Source organism: Botrytis byssoidea (genome assembly GCF_014898295.1).
Source record: "Botrytis byssoidea strain MUCL 94 chromosome Unknown BBYS_006, whole genome shotgun sequence".
Classification (NCBI taxonomy): domain Eukaryota; kingdom Fungi; phylum Ascomycota; class Leotiomycetes; order Helotiales; family Sclerotiniaceae; genus Botrytis; species Botrytis byssoidea.
In genome coordinates, this window is record NW_024065847.1 from 818,832 (window position 1) to 834,844 (window position 16,013).

Sequence of the window (16,013 nt, forward strand, 5' to 3'; positions counted from 1 at the left end):
AGACTCCGAAATCCGAACTTTGCGCCCATTCCATTTTGGAAGCAGAAAAAATGGTGAATTTGTTTGATTGATGTATTGATACAGAGAAGGAAGAAAAAATTATGAAGAATAAATGCACCACTATAAGAAAATACTCAAAGATTTTTAAATGAGGTGAAACGAAAGCGCGTGATGTGAATGAGCACTCAAAACTATATATCCAAAAAATTTGCATTTTGTTCTCTTTTGGATAAACTTTTAAGCATTTCATCATCTCAAGGTCCCCTTCCCGAGCCATTTCCATACCCTGTCCCATTCACAAATGGATTAAATCCATTACTTCGAGGCACAGGTAATGAAGGCGGCGGCACACGTCGTTGTGGTTGTGGTGGCGCAGGAAGAATCTCTTTATACTTATTATGAGAACCACCTTGAGCTTGAGGAGGACCTGCATATTGAAAGAATTGCGTTTGTTGCTGAAGCGGTTGAGGAGGAGGGGGAAGAGTCATAGGTAAAGGTGGTGGAAGAGTCATATGTGGGGGTGGAGGTACAAATGCTGGAGGTTGTCTATAAAATTCTGGTTGGGAAAAAGTGTATTGGATTTGTTGCATTGGCCTTGGAGCTGGAATAATTGGTTGTGGCAATCCCCCGCGAGGTAGAGACGCCCCGTGAAATTCGGCTGCATTGGCGAGGATATCTAAGGTTTTATTGCTGAAAGTTCTGACTGGAGATCGACGTAAGTGAGGAGAATAACCAGTATCACGGACTGGATCATAACCTTGCGTTCTTTGTGCAGGCGCAGGTGTTCCAGGTATTGAAATTGGAGGAGCTGTTGACGCTGCTCTAATTGAGGATGCTGTTGGGGGGACGGGCTTGTTTAAGACATTTACCGCCTCCGAAACAGCTTCCATCAGATCATCGCTAATCTTACCAATGATTTGAGGTTCGACCTTTTTCTCGATCAGACGAAGGATAGGATCACGAAGTCCAATCGCTTCTAATGATTCAGCCATCTTGAGCTGATCGCCAAGATCCGCAAATTCCCTTTCGGTACGTGCCATCCATGCTGATCGAGAAGTCTCAAATCTTGGCTTGAGTGATTCTTCATCTTGAGTTTCGACAACAAAGACAACTGGTTTAGTCTCTGCTACAGGCTTACTCCAATCACTCCTTGTAGTGAGTGTAGGGTTTATAGAACCCTTCACAGGTAAGCCCAAAGTCGGATGTAATTTATGAGTCTCGACTATTGTCTGATCCAAGTCTTCTGGTCGATTGTTCGTAGAATGATGATTTCTCACCCACGGATCATAATGAAAAGTCTTTGGTTGTGGAGAAGGATCCATTCCAATAAATGTAGGAAGATCATTCTTGTTGTACTTTTTGTAATGGTGATGACGAATACCTATTTCATCTGGATCGAAAGTGAATGGAGGTTCGACCACAATGCGATTATTTGGTGGATCGCCATTTCTAGGTCTCGCTTTATTAGGTATGTAAACTCCAAACTTATCAGTTTCGAGCTCATCTGCATCTTCTTGTTCGGTCAACTCGGCTGGGGTGGGAGCTGCAGAATCTCCATCCACAGTAGTGGCAAGAGACAATGAAGTCGCAGGTTGATATAAAGCCGTTTTCTTAGGTGCAACTTCACTATCATCCGGCATCATGATATCCAAAGGTTTGAATGGGGACGCAGGCAACTTTGTGGATTTCTTTCCACGACCGCCCCGCTTTTTCCCTTTCTCTTTCTCCGCTTCAGCAGCAAGTTGTGCAGCACGACCGCCATTGATCCACGCATCAGCAGGGTGAATGAAAGGCTCTTCGGGAATTCTTTTGATATGTGAATGATCAAACTGGTAAATATTAACGAAAGATGGTATAAAATATGTCTCCTTGACTTACATCATGCTGAGAAGGACTATCAGCACCATATCGAGCTTCCATTTGTTGATATTCTTCAATAAGTCTCCTCTTGATCATTAAATCATATTTCTCTTGGATCAATTCTACTCGTGTCTATACACGTGTTAACAATGTCAATAATAACGAAAAAAAAAGAAATGAATGACATACCTCATAGACCCCTCTAGTGTAATCCTCTCCAAACTGCCTCTGCTTCTTTGCATATTCCAATTGAATTCTACGTTGCTCTTTCAACAGCGCAACTCTCTCCTCATATCTCTGAGCCAGTTGATCCATGACAATCTGATATTCTGGCAACGTCTCATGGTACTTTGGATCCTCACTCATCGCCTGTAAAGATTTATCTGAGATAACATCCAGGGCGACCCTCTGCAACAACGCCACCTGTTTATACTGAGTTTTCAGCAATTGTTTCCGATGATACAAACTCTGTATCCTCGCATTACTTGATTTTTTCACTCGATGGCCACCTCTTCCACGAGTCGCTTTTCCGCCCGCCACACCCGCCAGAATCTCTACACCACCCGCCCTCGCAACGGGGATTTTCGCATTGCCATTTCTCCCAACTCTCCCTCCACCACGAATTCGACCGCGTCCACGACCTCTCCCACGAAACCCGCCTCGAAGAGGTATGTTGGCATCGAGATCAAGATTTTCAGAGTCCATTGAACATTGAGCCAAGACGGGGTCAGCTGACGTGGAAGAAGGTGAAGATAATGGAGAAGAAGGTGGAAGATCAAGTGATGTTCGTGATTTTTTTGAAAGGGGTGGTGAATTGGGTTCTAATTCCGAAGATTTACGTTTAGAGCGCGTGGAATATGTAGGGGGTTCCATGTTGAATCTTGAGGTTGTTGGCTTGTCAAAGTAATATGATATGATGAATGGATGAATGGATGGAGCTTGGAAAAGTCGGAGAGTAAAGGTTACCAGAAGTGTCTAGGATTAAATCCCTAGTACCTTTTTTTTCGCTCTTGAATATAAAGGGTGAAGTGGTTTTCAAGACACGATTTGACTTTCCATAAATATATCAATGAATTATTTCTCAAACGTCAGATGAGATGGCGATGTTCATGTTCATGTTCATGGGAGAATGAAGGAATAATAAGTGATGTTGTAAAAATATCAATTGAAGTATGTATGTCTTATTGTTGTACACCCATCCCATCTGCAAAAAATGCATGGATCAACAATTCAAAAATGCAATGCGAGCAGTCGAGTAACATATTGCACTTTTTTCCTACTTCTGATTGGTGGACCCGCATAAAGGTTACCGTACACTCAAACATCGACTTCCCTAAACATCATCAACCTCGAAGGACGCGGCAAGCAAAGTGAGCACAAGAAAAGGATCGGCGGTTGGCGCTTGGAAAAGAATAATGTGAATATCCATGGATATGTAAGGAAGTATATAATTGTGATGAATGGATATGAGATATGAGAGATGAGAAGATTCAAAAGCTACCTAGGTAGATACTCTCTCACATCTCATAAAGTTTGATATTACCTCCATCTCCAAGATTACATAAGCCCTTCTAAAATTATTCTCTCACCCCGCAAACACCTCCTATGTGTTTGATGGATATAAAACCACCTGCATTACCTCGAACTAGAATAGTAACACCTCAAAAATAAAGATTATGCACCAGTACACATTGTTGTAAACTATGAATTTCTTGTTAATTAATCCATCCATCCGCTATACCCTATCTAAATAGAGTAAAGTTTTCATGATAATAAACTACGTTACATTTTTGCTATGTTATTCGAGAGTTATGCATCGTAGGTATATCGTTCGTTGCAGTTCATTGCCCTCCCGATCGTATGGAAAAATAGACTGCCTGCCTCCTACCACTCAATTTCTGCCCTACCCCTTCCCTTACATCTCCCTCCATTCCCCGGTATTACCACACGTAAATGGAAAGGCTCATTCGTCATCATTCATTCACTCAATGAGAAGGGAGTAAAATAGGAAAAAGCGAACCCGAGACGCGAGAATCGACGAAAAAATATCTATTCCTCATCCTCGGGTTGCTCGAAAAGGAAGTTGGCAGCCAATTCTTCATTCTTGTCGCAGGCAAAGTAGGCTTGGATCGCTTGCTCTCTATTGAAGCCGAGACGACATAACTGCCGATTGTTAGTGGGGGGGGAAATCAAATAGAAGGATAGGTATTTCTTACTCTCTCAATAGCATCACGCTCATCTGGTGTCACCTCGATAGCCTGAGCTCCTGGTGGTAGTGGCGCATCGTCATCGGCATTCTCGCTCAAAAGTTGTAAAAATTGCTCTGGATGCTGACTGATCAAAGTGGCCAATTGTGGGTTACCAGCCCCAACTTGCTGGAGGATGGGCTCGAGCATCTGAGGTTGTTGCTGAACGACTTGTCGAAGTTGTTGGAATTGAGGATTATTTCGGAGGAAATCGAGGTTACCGAGTCCACCAGCCGCAGCTCCAGCTCCAGCTCCAGCACCTCCCAAAAGATCGGCCCCAGCACCAGCTCGTCCACGAGCAGCACCACCCCGATTGCCAGCATTTGCGGCAGCTGCTTGAAAAAGGTCCACTGGGTCATCTTCGCCACCGGCAGCGGGAGGAGATGAGGCTTGACCAGCGGCGGGTGCAGCTGGTGTAGCTTGTCGTTGTTCTTGTAAAAGGTTTTCTGGAATACCCTAGGGAAATTTTAGTAATAGTTATCACTTCTGGACTAAGATGAACCTACATTCAACAAATATTCAATAGCACGTTCCGAGTTGTAAAAGGCAGCACGCATGGCTGCTTCAATCTGTGATCTCTCGAAACCCATGCTTTCCATCTCAGCGATTTGTGCTGAACGCTCAGCTCCCATAGCAAGACCGGTAGTCTCATTTGATGGTGTGGCTTGAGCAGGTGGGATCGAGGCACCAGCAGGAGAAGGTGTTGCTGGGACAGCGGTGTTTGGGGTACTCGACGAATGTGCAGGCGCAGCAGGTGGAGCGGGTGTAGCAGCCGATGCTGGAGCAGGGGTTGATGGAGCTTTAGGCGCAGAGGACGCAGAGGACGCAGCTGGTGCAGCCTTGGGCTATCTCAAGTGTTAGAAAGATGGGGAGAACATTGTTGGACAACTAGTGGATAATTACCTTTGTAATCATGCAAACGATGAATCCCTTCTCCTCGATGTGATAGGATTCTAGCGTATTCGCATCTTGTAAGATTTTGCCTGGAATTGTCGTTAGTCAAATGTGCGCTGAAAGTCCCTGACCAGTCATCAATATCTGCGGCCGAATGCAGAACATACCAGAATAGATCAACTTTTGTTGCGACGCTTCCCATCCCTTCTCCTTGAAAATCTTCTCCTTCACGTCAGAGACCTGTGTGATATGCGTTAGCTATTATTCGAACGATAGATATGGCACGGCGATGAAGGTAAAATAGAATGATGTCGAAAATCAAAAATATATTGGTAACGTACAAGCTCAGTAGGCTCAGCCTCGAGGACGAATTTCTGCTGCTTCAAATCCTACGTGCGACCAACAGTAATTAGTATAATGGACTGACAGAACGTCGATGTCAAAAGGACAAGTAATAACATACCTTGAAAGTCAACTTCATATTTGCGACTTTTAGAAATGCGACTGTGGTGATGACTGAGAGAGAGAGCCGTGAGACTTTTCAAGAGGTTGTGAAAAAGGGTATCAAGTAAGATGTTGGAAGTGACGATGAACGAACAAGAGGTAGGTAGTAAGCTTTGATGTTGAAGAAGTTGTAATGTGGTGTAATGGAGTTGAAGTTGGAGGTTGGACTTTGTAGTTGGAGTTGGAGTTGGAGTTGGAGTTAGTTTACTTCTTGATAGAAAGAAGTTTGGAAGGTTAATAAAAAGGTTATCACTAGTAGGGTAGTGAGGTAGTGAGTAGTTCACTGTACGAATTCCCAAATCGCTTTGCACACGGACCAGGTGTAGTGGCGTGAAGGAAACGCTAAAGCCAGGCTACAATCAGTCGTACATCATCTACAATCTTTGAGCTCAAGGCTGTGTGCGCCAATACGATGGTATGAATCAATACAATGGAAGAATGGTTATGTACCAGCTAATATACAATCAAATCAATCAATCAATCAATCAATATTGAGTAGTCAATGACAGAAACATAAGAGACATGTCAATGGGGGTTTGCTGTATATAGGTATATTTTATAATAGTTTCTTTTCATTTCATTCATATCTTTTTCGTTCATGATCTACCTTCCTTGGTAGGTATTTATATAACTTGTTATAATGATGATTTGTATATACAGATATTCATATAAAACAACAAATGAGCAAATAAATAATCATATCATATTACCTACCTACCTACCTAGTACTGCTACTCACCACTTCATCACCAACAATCAATCAATCCAATGCCAATTGTGGCTCAGGCAAAAACTCCAAAAGAAAAAAATCCTTACATAATCATCTCTAGTTCTACGATTACGAACGGGTGCGGGGTTAATAAACCTGTTCTTTCTTTCAGCCTTGTCTTGGCCAAATTAGATCAAAGATCAACCCTTAACAAACTCGAACTCATCAACTACTACTCTAGGTACTTGTAATCAATACAATTCAACCTGGTTCAGATTCCGATGGTATTGACTTTGATCCAGATCATCATGTATCTATATATTGATCATTGACCAGTCAATTGGGAGGATTCCCTATATCAATCATTGTCATTGTTATTACTATCACTACAACTACTATTACATCTTTCTCTTCTTGTCCACCCACTAGGTATCAAAAACACTTGATCAATGGGTCTCACAACCAACGGCACAAACATTCACTTCACAAGACCAATATCAAACATCATCTTCTTTCAAAATCATTCATCTATTTCGTTAAAATTTAAGGTATACCTATCTAACTAAATAAAAAAATTTAACGCCGCGCTAATACATCAAATGGTATCGGTTTCGTCATGACATTCCATTCCATTTCCACCTTAATTGAGCAAAGAAATTCGTTCAGCTTATAGCCTGTTTTCCATGTCCTCTATGGATTTTTTTCTTTTTTCTCTCTTTTTCTTGCCATGTCAAACATTATTTGGAATACCCTCTCCCGATATTCCCATGCTCAATACTCTGTCGTATCCGACTTCCCTACTTTACTCACCGACATGGCCTTTTTGCGATTGTACTCGGACATACTGGTCCGTGGTCTAGCTCCTAATATCCATTCCGGTATGGGTGGTGTCAGGCTACGCTCTCCTTCGACTTCTTCAGTTATTCCCATATCTTCCTGTTCTATCGCGCGTCGGATGCTATCCAAGCTGGGATTGTGCATGAGTGGAGGTAGACTCTCACTTCTTAATCGGTTTATGGAACGGATGCTGTGAACATCCGACAAGGTAATCGATCCAGCTCCCGGAGCGGCGGTTATGATGGTTTCGGCAGTAGCAGCAGGTGCCGGACTAGGAGAGTCGGATCTAAATAAAGGATGGATGTTTTCCTCCCTTGTGCCTTCGGGACTCATCCCTCCTTGCCTCGCTCGATAGAGTGATCTCTCACTCCTGATGCTCGCAGCTGGACTGTAACTTCGACTCCGTGTTGGCCTGGGGGGTTCAAGATCTAATGGGAACCCTGGACTCGGACTTCTACTTCCAGTCGGACTAGCGGGAATCGTTTCGAGAAACCTTGGGGGGCTGGGTGAAGCTGATTCAATAACTTGTCTAGATTGCGCATCTACACCAGATGTGTTCCATGAGTCGAAGTCGTCTTCCGCCCTTTCAGTCGTTTCGCGATAATTTGAGTCGATAGAAGATGGTCGGAAATGATGACTGCGCTGGCTGTTGGAATGAATAAGTCGAGTCTTCGAAGTGATCGGGCGTACAACATGAGAGATCGATGATCGGAATGAGCCCATCGAACGTTTTGGATCCGATCCTGATCGAGATCGACCACTATTTGACCATTGAATCTTCGATTCTATCGAGCCATTTCTTCCATATTCGGATCCATCGTTTAGGCTCTGGGGTTGTGATCTCTGCTGCATTTCCGAAGAGATGTGTGCTTCTGATTCGGTGATATATGGCTGAATTTGTTGATGAAAGTCTTTCCTTTGAATTACAACTAAACAAATGAGAAATACGGCTTGCGAAGCCAACGATATTGCCCAGATAACAAACCCACCCATCGTCATCGATTGCGCCGGGGAGGAAATAATTATTTTGGGGAGTAGAGACAAATTTTGCCTCATTAAGCACAATGAAAGTGCTGTAGCGATTGCCGATAACCCGGTAAATATGGAGGTGAGTCCAGCAAAGAGATATATTCTTAGTCGTCCATTTCCACGATCTTGAATGTGGTTTTGATACTTGATTTGTCTGATTACCAGTAGCACAAGTAATGCTTCTGTGACAACTCCAAGACCGGTCGCGACATAAGATGATACGCTTGCTTTGTTTGACGTGCTGTGATTCGAGATGGTGGCCGAGAAGATGATGTTGAAAATAAGCATGACAGTCTCACTTGCCAATGCTAGAAAGCCTAAACTCAATGGTAATGCTTTCGAGGTCGACATGATGTCTATTACTGAATGAGTGAAGCCGTGGCGTTACTGAAATGATAGCATACGTAGTATGGCTGGTCTCAAGTGTGGCAACGAAGGGTATAAAGCCTTCGGAAAGATGGCGATGAAAAGCGACGTTCGGAAGGCGATGTCGAAATTAATGATATAAACGAATGACGAGACGCACAACTTTTACAGAGATGACTACTTCTCAATAAAGAATGACTGACGAGATGATTGAACGATGAATCAGATTCAGAAATCAGGAGGCTTCCTTCTGTTTCTTCTCCTTCACGTACTATTCATCCAGTCTTTGGCTAAGGTTGTACGTACGGCGTAATACCCAAAAGGAGTGTATGGGATGATATGTTGTGTATCTAGACCTTGTCTCAGACTGATGGTTCCGAGGCTACACAAAGTCTGACTTTAGTTGCAAGCTTTCGCTTCCTCGTTTCTTCGCACCCAGTCTCTTTTCTTCGCCGATGATCTGATATGATGGATAGGAAAGATTATCTAAAAGGAAGATAATGTACCGAAAATTCCACGCAGTACGCAGCACGGGATAGTTATGTAGTTTTTTGGGTTACGTTAAAAGAATGCCGGGAGAGGTTGTGGAAGGGTGTTGTGTACGATGTAATGTACGTATCGATGTCTGATCTGTTTGCTAGGAGCGACGCTTGGTAAATAATTAATCCCAGATGGATAAATCGTATGTATGTATATGGGAAATATTGCAGTGCAGTAAGTAGGCTTGGAGAAATCCGCAAGCATGGATTGGGTGAGCTTCGGCAACGTGCAGGATGATGATATGATATGATATACAGGTGGGTAGGCAGACCGGTAGGTGCAGCAAATCAATGTCGTACTCTTCTTCTTATTCTTCGTAGAATTTAAATTTTGATCCTTTTCGCTCTTTGATGGAAAGTTAAAACGTGGGATCTATTTTGGAATTTGGAAAAATGAAAGAAAGCGTGCGTGTGTGTGTGTGTGGTTGTACAAGTAAAGCGATTGTTATTTTTTTTGTCGTCTTCGAACTCGTCTCGTAGTCGTTGTTAGGGAAAGCAAAGCGAAGGAATTCGCATGAGATGGAGGTTCGGATTTGCGTGGAGGACGGGGTGGCAGAGAGTAATATGGGTGGATATTATGAGCGAGTGGAGTTATATCTTCAAAAGAATTAATGACCAGGTTGACGGGATTTGTTGCTTATAGTTTTTCTTGCGAAAATTAATATGTAATACTCTGTGGATTGATTTTCCAATACCGAGCCTAGTCCCAAGAAACCTTGCGGAAGGTTACTGGGATAATGCCGAGTAGAGTTTTTATTTTATTTTAGGGAGGGGCTTGGCTTGGTTTTGTATGCTTTGTTATGTATGTACTTTGTATGTGCCTGGCTCTCTCTGTGTGCAGTTGCTTTTTCCTTTTTTTTTTCAAGCACGATTATTAGGATAGATTTTTAGATGGGGCCGGTGAGATGGAATGGAGGGATGCTCGTTTCGTCTCGGGTTTGTTTCGTTCGTAGGGCGAGGCGAGGCGAGTTGAGTGGATGGGTATATTTTTGGGGCGGAGTGAATTCTCGTAATCAGATCTCCTTCTTCTTCTTTTTCTTCTTTCCTTCTGCTTAATGCTTATGCTTCGTTAACTCCTGGAGGCGGGAGAATGGAGACCTTGTTTTTTGTACCTGTGCCTGTGCCTGTGCCTGTGCCTGTGCCTGGAATTGGAAGGTTGGAAAGTTTGGCGAGATGGGGACGGGGGGGTTCTAGATGAATGATTTTGATTTGATGGTTTGATGATTTGATGGGGTAGAAGAAAAGATTATTAAAGAAAAATAAAACAATTTTTTGGTTTGGAATGAATGAATGAATGGATGGATGGATGGATGGATGGATGGATAGAGTAATAGAATAATGGAATAATGGAGCGGTGACGTCTTCTTCGGATTTCTTGGGCTTCGGTCTGCGAAGTGAAGGATGGTAGGAGTAAATAAATGAATAAATGAATTTGGTATAATGGATGTATAATGAATGTATACGATGGTAAATGATTGAATGACTGAATGAATGAATGAAGTTCCCCACAAAAGTATCGAGTGTTTTTGTTTTGAGTTTGTGGTAGTGCGGTTGCTATGTATATGTGGTGTAAATATATCCAGGAGCTATCGAGAAAATGAAATTGAAGATTGGAAATCGAAATCGAGATACTCGACGGGGCCAATTTGGAGGAGGAGGAAAACTCGAAGAGAAAGGAAGAAGAGAAGGAAGGGAAGAGTGAAACTCGAGGGATGTTTTCAAAGACGATATAATGGTTTGGAAAAAGTAAGTGTCTTTTCTTGTTGATTTTGTTTCTTTTCTTTTTCCTCTTTTGCGCTGCTCCTCTCACACGTTAGGCGGTCGGTCGGTCGGTCAGTGAGTAGCTCGGATTCGCGTGTTTAGTTATCTCCTAGGGCAGAATGAGTAGGTAGGAGGATAGGTGGATATAGCTATTGCTATTGATATTGATATTGATATTGATGAAGGCGTTATGGTATATCAAGAACCGGGATGACAGGTATTGCGAGTATCAATGAAGAGCGAGAAAGGGGATTGGATGAGGAAAGCCAGCAAATAATAATAAAATCCGGATCCTAAATTAAGAGAAAAGGAAAAGGCGGCCAAGAAATCCGGCATGCGAGTTGCATGGACGGGAAGAAGCAAATGTTTTTTCTAATGCAAGTGCGAGGGCAAGGTGCAAGTGTACGTGCGAAGTTTGTCGTGCCGGTCTTGCTGGGCGGGATGGGATGGGGCTGAGCGCTCGTAAACGTGCGGGCGGCGAGGATGGAGCTTGGATTTTGCTGCGGAGGAGAGTATGTATGTTTCTGGGTTTGGGATAATGTGATGTTCTTGTTGATTTTTGGGGGAGATTGGGTGTGTTTTGGGTGAGAGACCAATAGGGAGATCGGATGATGATGGCTGTTGGACCAGAGGCGTTGTGGTGGAAGGCAGATGGGTAAGGAAAGGGCTTGCAGGATTGCTTGCTTGAATGTTGTACAGCGGATGTCAGATATTGATCGTCTAATGCTTGAGGGTTCGGTGGGGAGAATCGTTTTCGAGTAGGTGTGTTTTTGCTAGAGGAAGGTGGAGGGGCAGTTTATTTTCTCGAGATATGTGTGATTGTATCGAGTTGATGAAATTCCAATGTTTTGTGTATCGATATCTATCTGATGTTCCAGAATTCCTGAGTACCCCAGATTGTATCTGTTGGAAGAATGGTGGCTGATGGTGATTCGTGATCTCAATCTAATATCAATATTATGTATGTCGTTCAATGCATGAAGCATACGATATAAAAATATCACTTCCGGATTAGAAAAACAGATCAGATCAGATCAGATGAGATGAGATTGGAGAAAGCACGAGGGGAAGGGGGAAAGACGGTGGAAAAGTTTTACATTCAGTATATCACTAATAGATATCAATCATAACTATCATTATCGTTCTATTTTGAAATTCATCTGTGTGTTTACAAAATTTTCACGGTTTGTTTACTTTCCATCCGTCGACGAGGTCTGTGTGAATGCCGCAGACTATAGTGCTCGTAGTAGTTGTTTCGTTTGTTATGATAAGCATTAGCTCTTTGGGATTCCTCCTCTCCTCCACTTTGAGCTTAGATGCATGTTAGTGGATAATTGAGTTTTGCTTGACAAGAGTATGATCGCATGTCAGAGGCAACAATGATATAATTTCATTGTTATATGGCATAACACATTGTTTATGATGATTAATGCTGCGGTGAGATACTCATTCTCTCCTCTTTATGCTTAGAGAAACTTCATGCGATGAACAACCAGAGATACAAAAGGAAAGAAAGGAACTATTCATCGTAACTGCTATCGGTACCTAGCTAGGTAGGTAGGTATGCATTGATCTGTGCGGAGATCTAATTGGCGGTACGCACCGGAAATGCTTACGATTGGCTCAATGATATAAAGGAGGCTTTTGAAACACGAGAGAATATCGCATATCCTCGTTTTTCTGTACGAGAGCCTTATAATTAGGGCTGTCTACGAACAAAAGAGGGTTACTTCGTATGCAAGGGCTGTTCTTGAAGGCTTGTATGGCTTCAAAGCATCTGTACCTGCATCTATGCCGCTGCAGCTATTGAGAGGACAGAGCAGGGACTCAAACTAGAGAGAATGGCCATCTCTTTTGGGAATTAGACGGAAAGTATAATGATTAGTTGATGGGATGAATAACTACCGGCGACGTTTGTACCTGAGTATCATGATATTTGCTACGCTTCCGAAACAACCAAACGACGAAGCCAGCTGAGAATGAGCACGGAAAAAGGTTTAAAGAAAATTGAGAGGGTGCTCAGATGATGGATCGACAAGTATGAGAAATGCCCCGAGAGCTCTCTAACTCCATAGTCACGAAAACATCTTCGGATGGAAAACGTTCTAGCCTTTGGGTAAGTTGTAACTACCTCAAGTCTCAACTCGCACAGTCATCTAATCAGATTCGCTTCAATGAGTAACAGAATTCCATTCTAGGAAAGCGAGTCGACGGTTCAATGGGACTGCTCCTCAGATCGTCATCGTGTTGTGTAAGTCTCACAGGAGTAGACTTCCGCCGTTCAACTACAGATGGGATGAAAATAAATTACTTTTACATACGAGTATATTCTTCAGTAAAATCAATCCACCAATGTTGTAATACCCGTTTCTATCAACTTTCTCGATTGCTAATCATCAATGACAGGGAAAACTCTGTCCTCATCTGCAGGCAAAACCACCATATTTCTCCGACATACTTGGCACGGCTCCAATGTTTCTAATTAAAATATCATCATCATACTTCCAATAATGCCAATCAATTGTTCTGGATTCTCATCTTTTCTGCACGAGAACCTTTGAGTTTCATTTGTAACATATCATTTGACAAGGAACTTCCCTACTGATAATTCTAGGCCGTTCATCTATTCATCCTTGTTCACGTTTTTCAGCCTGAAGATGGGTAAAACAAACGTGATGTCCTGGTAAAAGGATGGACTTTGTGGAGAAAAGTTCATCTCAATCCTTTCTTCGAATCTTATTTGCAACGGGATTGCAATGTAATGCTAATGGTATTATATTTCTCGGACATCGGATCAGATTTTCTTTCAAATCTCTTCACCTCCTAGCCGACGATCTCCAACTTCCATCCATCGTCGACCGAAGATTCCGAATCTTTTTCAATATCTGTATGTGATCATTGTGATGTGATGCAATATCTTCAATATTAACCTACAGCCAGAGAGTGACATCGGCGACCCTTCCCGATAGAGAACGTTACCCCGACCGTCATTTCAGCCCTGAGAGCCTTGAAAGATCAAAGTCAAGGGCCCTGGACAATTCATCCTGCTACCTGTACAGAGTAGTATTCCGTCTCTCAACGCACAGGAAACTCTGGCATGTAACTCCGAATGCCCCGGAAGAAAACCCATGCCAACCTTACCAGGCATCCGGCTCGAAAGAGATACAGATCAAGACCAGGCGAGAAAATTACTCGCGCAGTTTCATCCACACAATGGGATTTCATCAATCGATCGCGAATCGGTACCTACCTAGGTAGGTAGATAGGAGTGAAAATCCCCGAGCCCTAAACATTCGCTCGGGTAACACTAATGAATGGAAATGACACGCTGAACATCAGTACCGGTGTATAAGGATTTTTAATTGGAGGTCGGAAAATCTTCGTGGTTGAAGGCGGGCACAGACTTCATCCTCGAATTTGAAACAACGACGACTAGGTAAGAAACTAAAAGACCAAGGAGTTAAGTCCCTTACTACTTCAAAGTTCGGACAAAAAGGGAATGAACTTGGGGTACAATAAACATTCGTGAAACGAAACGATTTTTCAATTTACAGCATTATTATACTTCTATTGCGAATATACCCATGAATATTGCTACTATTCCTGCTTATGCTCTCGCTCATGAGTCGTCACAACGGCCCGCCCCTTTTCCCTTTTCTTCCTTTTTGAAGGCGGTTAGATCCTTTCCCTTCATGCACTCCGTACGTACGGAATGTTTGCGTTAAGGATTTCCTTTTTTTTTCCATCGCTATCGTTGTCGTTTCTTCGTTCTCTCCGTTTCTAGAATCTCTTCCGATAACCCGTTTGCGAGACTACCTTTCAGTGATTACTATTTTTACTTTCTCTTGGATAGAATGGGTCTGCATGGTAATGCGAAGGGCGTGAAATATCGCATGACTCTTACTGCTGCTTCTGCTTCTTCTTCTTCTTCTTCTTCTTCTTCTTCTTCTTCTTCTCCTTTCGTTCTTCTATTGGGGAGATTTTGACGTGCTAAGTTGAGGGCTGAGGGCTGAGAGCTGAAGTTTTAACAATCGATTCGCCTAGAGGAGTCTATTCGTAGAAGAAAAACAGATCGGATTTGACCACTCAAATCTTCATTGAGATCTTTTGAATTAATTGAATAAAAATCAATCACTAATGAATTATAGAAATCACACGGAAATAAAGCAATTTTTGGCCTTTTATTTTTTGAATGATATAGATAACGTAGTTTATCAGCATGTGGGCCATATCATCATATGAGCCACCCCTTTTTGTATACAAAATTCGTCTGTGTGTAACCGTGCACTTTCTTTATTTAATAATATAATTTTATAAGGTTTGAAAATTTGAAAATTTAATTATACAAATATTATGAAATTTGAAACATTTATTGGAAAATGGAATTATTATAATAATTATTATAGAAATAATATTTTTGTAACGAAAATCGTGACAATTTCCACTTTCTTTATAAAATAATAGGAATTTTTATATAAATACTAGATTTATAAAAAGCTTATTTTCTATTATTATCTTTTGTTCTTTTTTTTTCAAAATAATGATCAATTATTAAAATAAGAATATTGAAAAAGGGTTGATTTTGGTGTGTTTTCAAGTGGCCCACATGCTGATATGGCCCATATGCTGATAAATTACGTTATCAAAAAGTCATTTCAGAATTAGGTAAGAACACCAATCGAGTCTACAAAGATGTCATTGACACCGCCTCTTCCTTCTCCTGCGGATAGTGATCTAGGTACCTTAAAGTATGTCCATGTGATCATATATTTCATCTATCTGCTATCTACTGTGCGATGAATATATTGGATTGAGCCCTCACTTTCAGACACTTTGGTGTGGATACAAGGAGAATAACTCTTGTGGCTACCCCTTCCTTTCAAAACCATATGATCACGTGGTTCTGGAAAGACATGTGAAAACCACAATGTCCCTTGGCATACAACCCCCATGCGCAAAAACCTCGACACGATAACTTTCTCCCAGACTCACTCTAAAATACGCGCAGTGACGCCTCGATCCTTTCAGTAGTTATACAAAGGACTGCTCCTCAGTATGATGGATATCTGATCCTCGCATTCTTGGTGACCTTTGAAAACTTCCTCGGGTTTCTCGACGCCGTGCTTTGTGCGCTTGCAGCGTGCACGTGGTTAGTCATCACGGTGTGGAAATATATATGTTTTTCTCTTTCTGCATACTCGGAGTCAGTACTCTATTTTCTCTGAAAAATCTGGGTGAGGTATCTTTCGTGTTGGCTCAGATTATTCT

General features: G+C 42.2%; 3 protein-coding genes across 3 annotated transcripts; all 3 read right to left on the minus strand.

The window, feature by feature from the left end:
- Window positions 1-254: 254 nt before the first annotated feature.
- Window positions 255-2,733, minus strand: EAE97_003705 (uncharacterized protein; the record flags this gene model as incomplete). Its single annotated transcript, XM_038874217.1, has 3 exons — window positions 255-1,829; window positions 1,879-1,992; window positions 2,050-2,733. The coding sequence occupies 3 exons, from the start codon at window positions 2,731-2,733 to the stop codon at window positions 255-257; spliced, it is 2,373 nt and encodes a 790-aa protein (XP_038734826.1).
- A 1,176-nt stretch (window positions 2,734-3,909) lies between these two features.
- On the minus strand, window positions 3,910-5,481 carry EAE97_003706 (uncharacterized protein; the record flags this gene model as incomplete). The annotated part of the gene is made up of 7 exons (XM_038874218.1): window positions 3,910-4,023; window positions 4,077-4,562; window positions 4,613-4,951; window positions 5,010-5,089; window positions 5,168-5,240; window positions 5,342-5,389; window positions 5,464-5,481. 7 exons carry the CDS (start codon window positions 5,479-5,481, stop codon window positions 3,910-3,912), a joined length of 1,158 nt encoding a protein of 385 aa, XP_038734827.1.
- Window positions 5,482-6,984: 1,503 nt separating this feature from the next.
- On the minus strand, window positions 6,985-8,430 carry EAE97_003707 (uncharacterized protein; the record flags this gene model as incomplete). The annotated part of the gene is made up of 1 exon (XM_038874219.1): window positions 6,985-8,430. One exon carries the CDS (start codon window positions 8,428-8,430, stop codon window positions 6,985-6,987), a length of 1,446 nt encoding a protein of 481 aa, XP_038734828.1.
- Window positions 8,431-16,013: the final 7,583 nt, after the last annotated feature.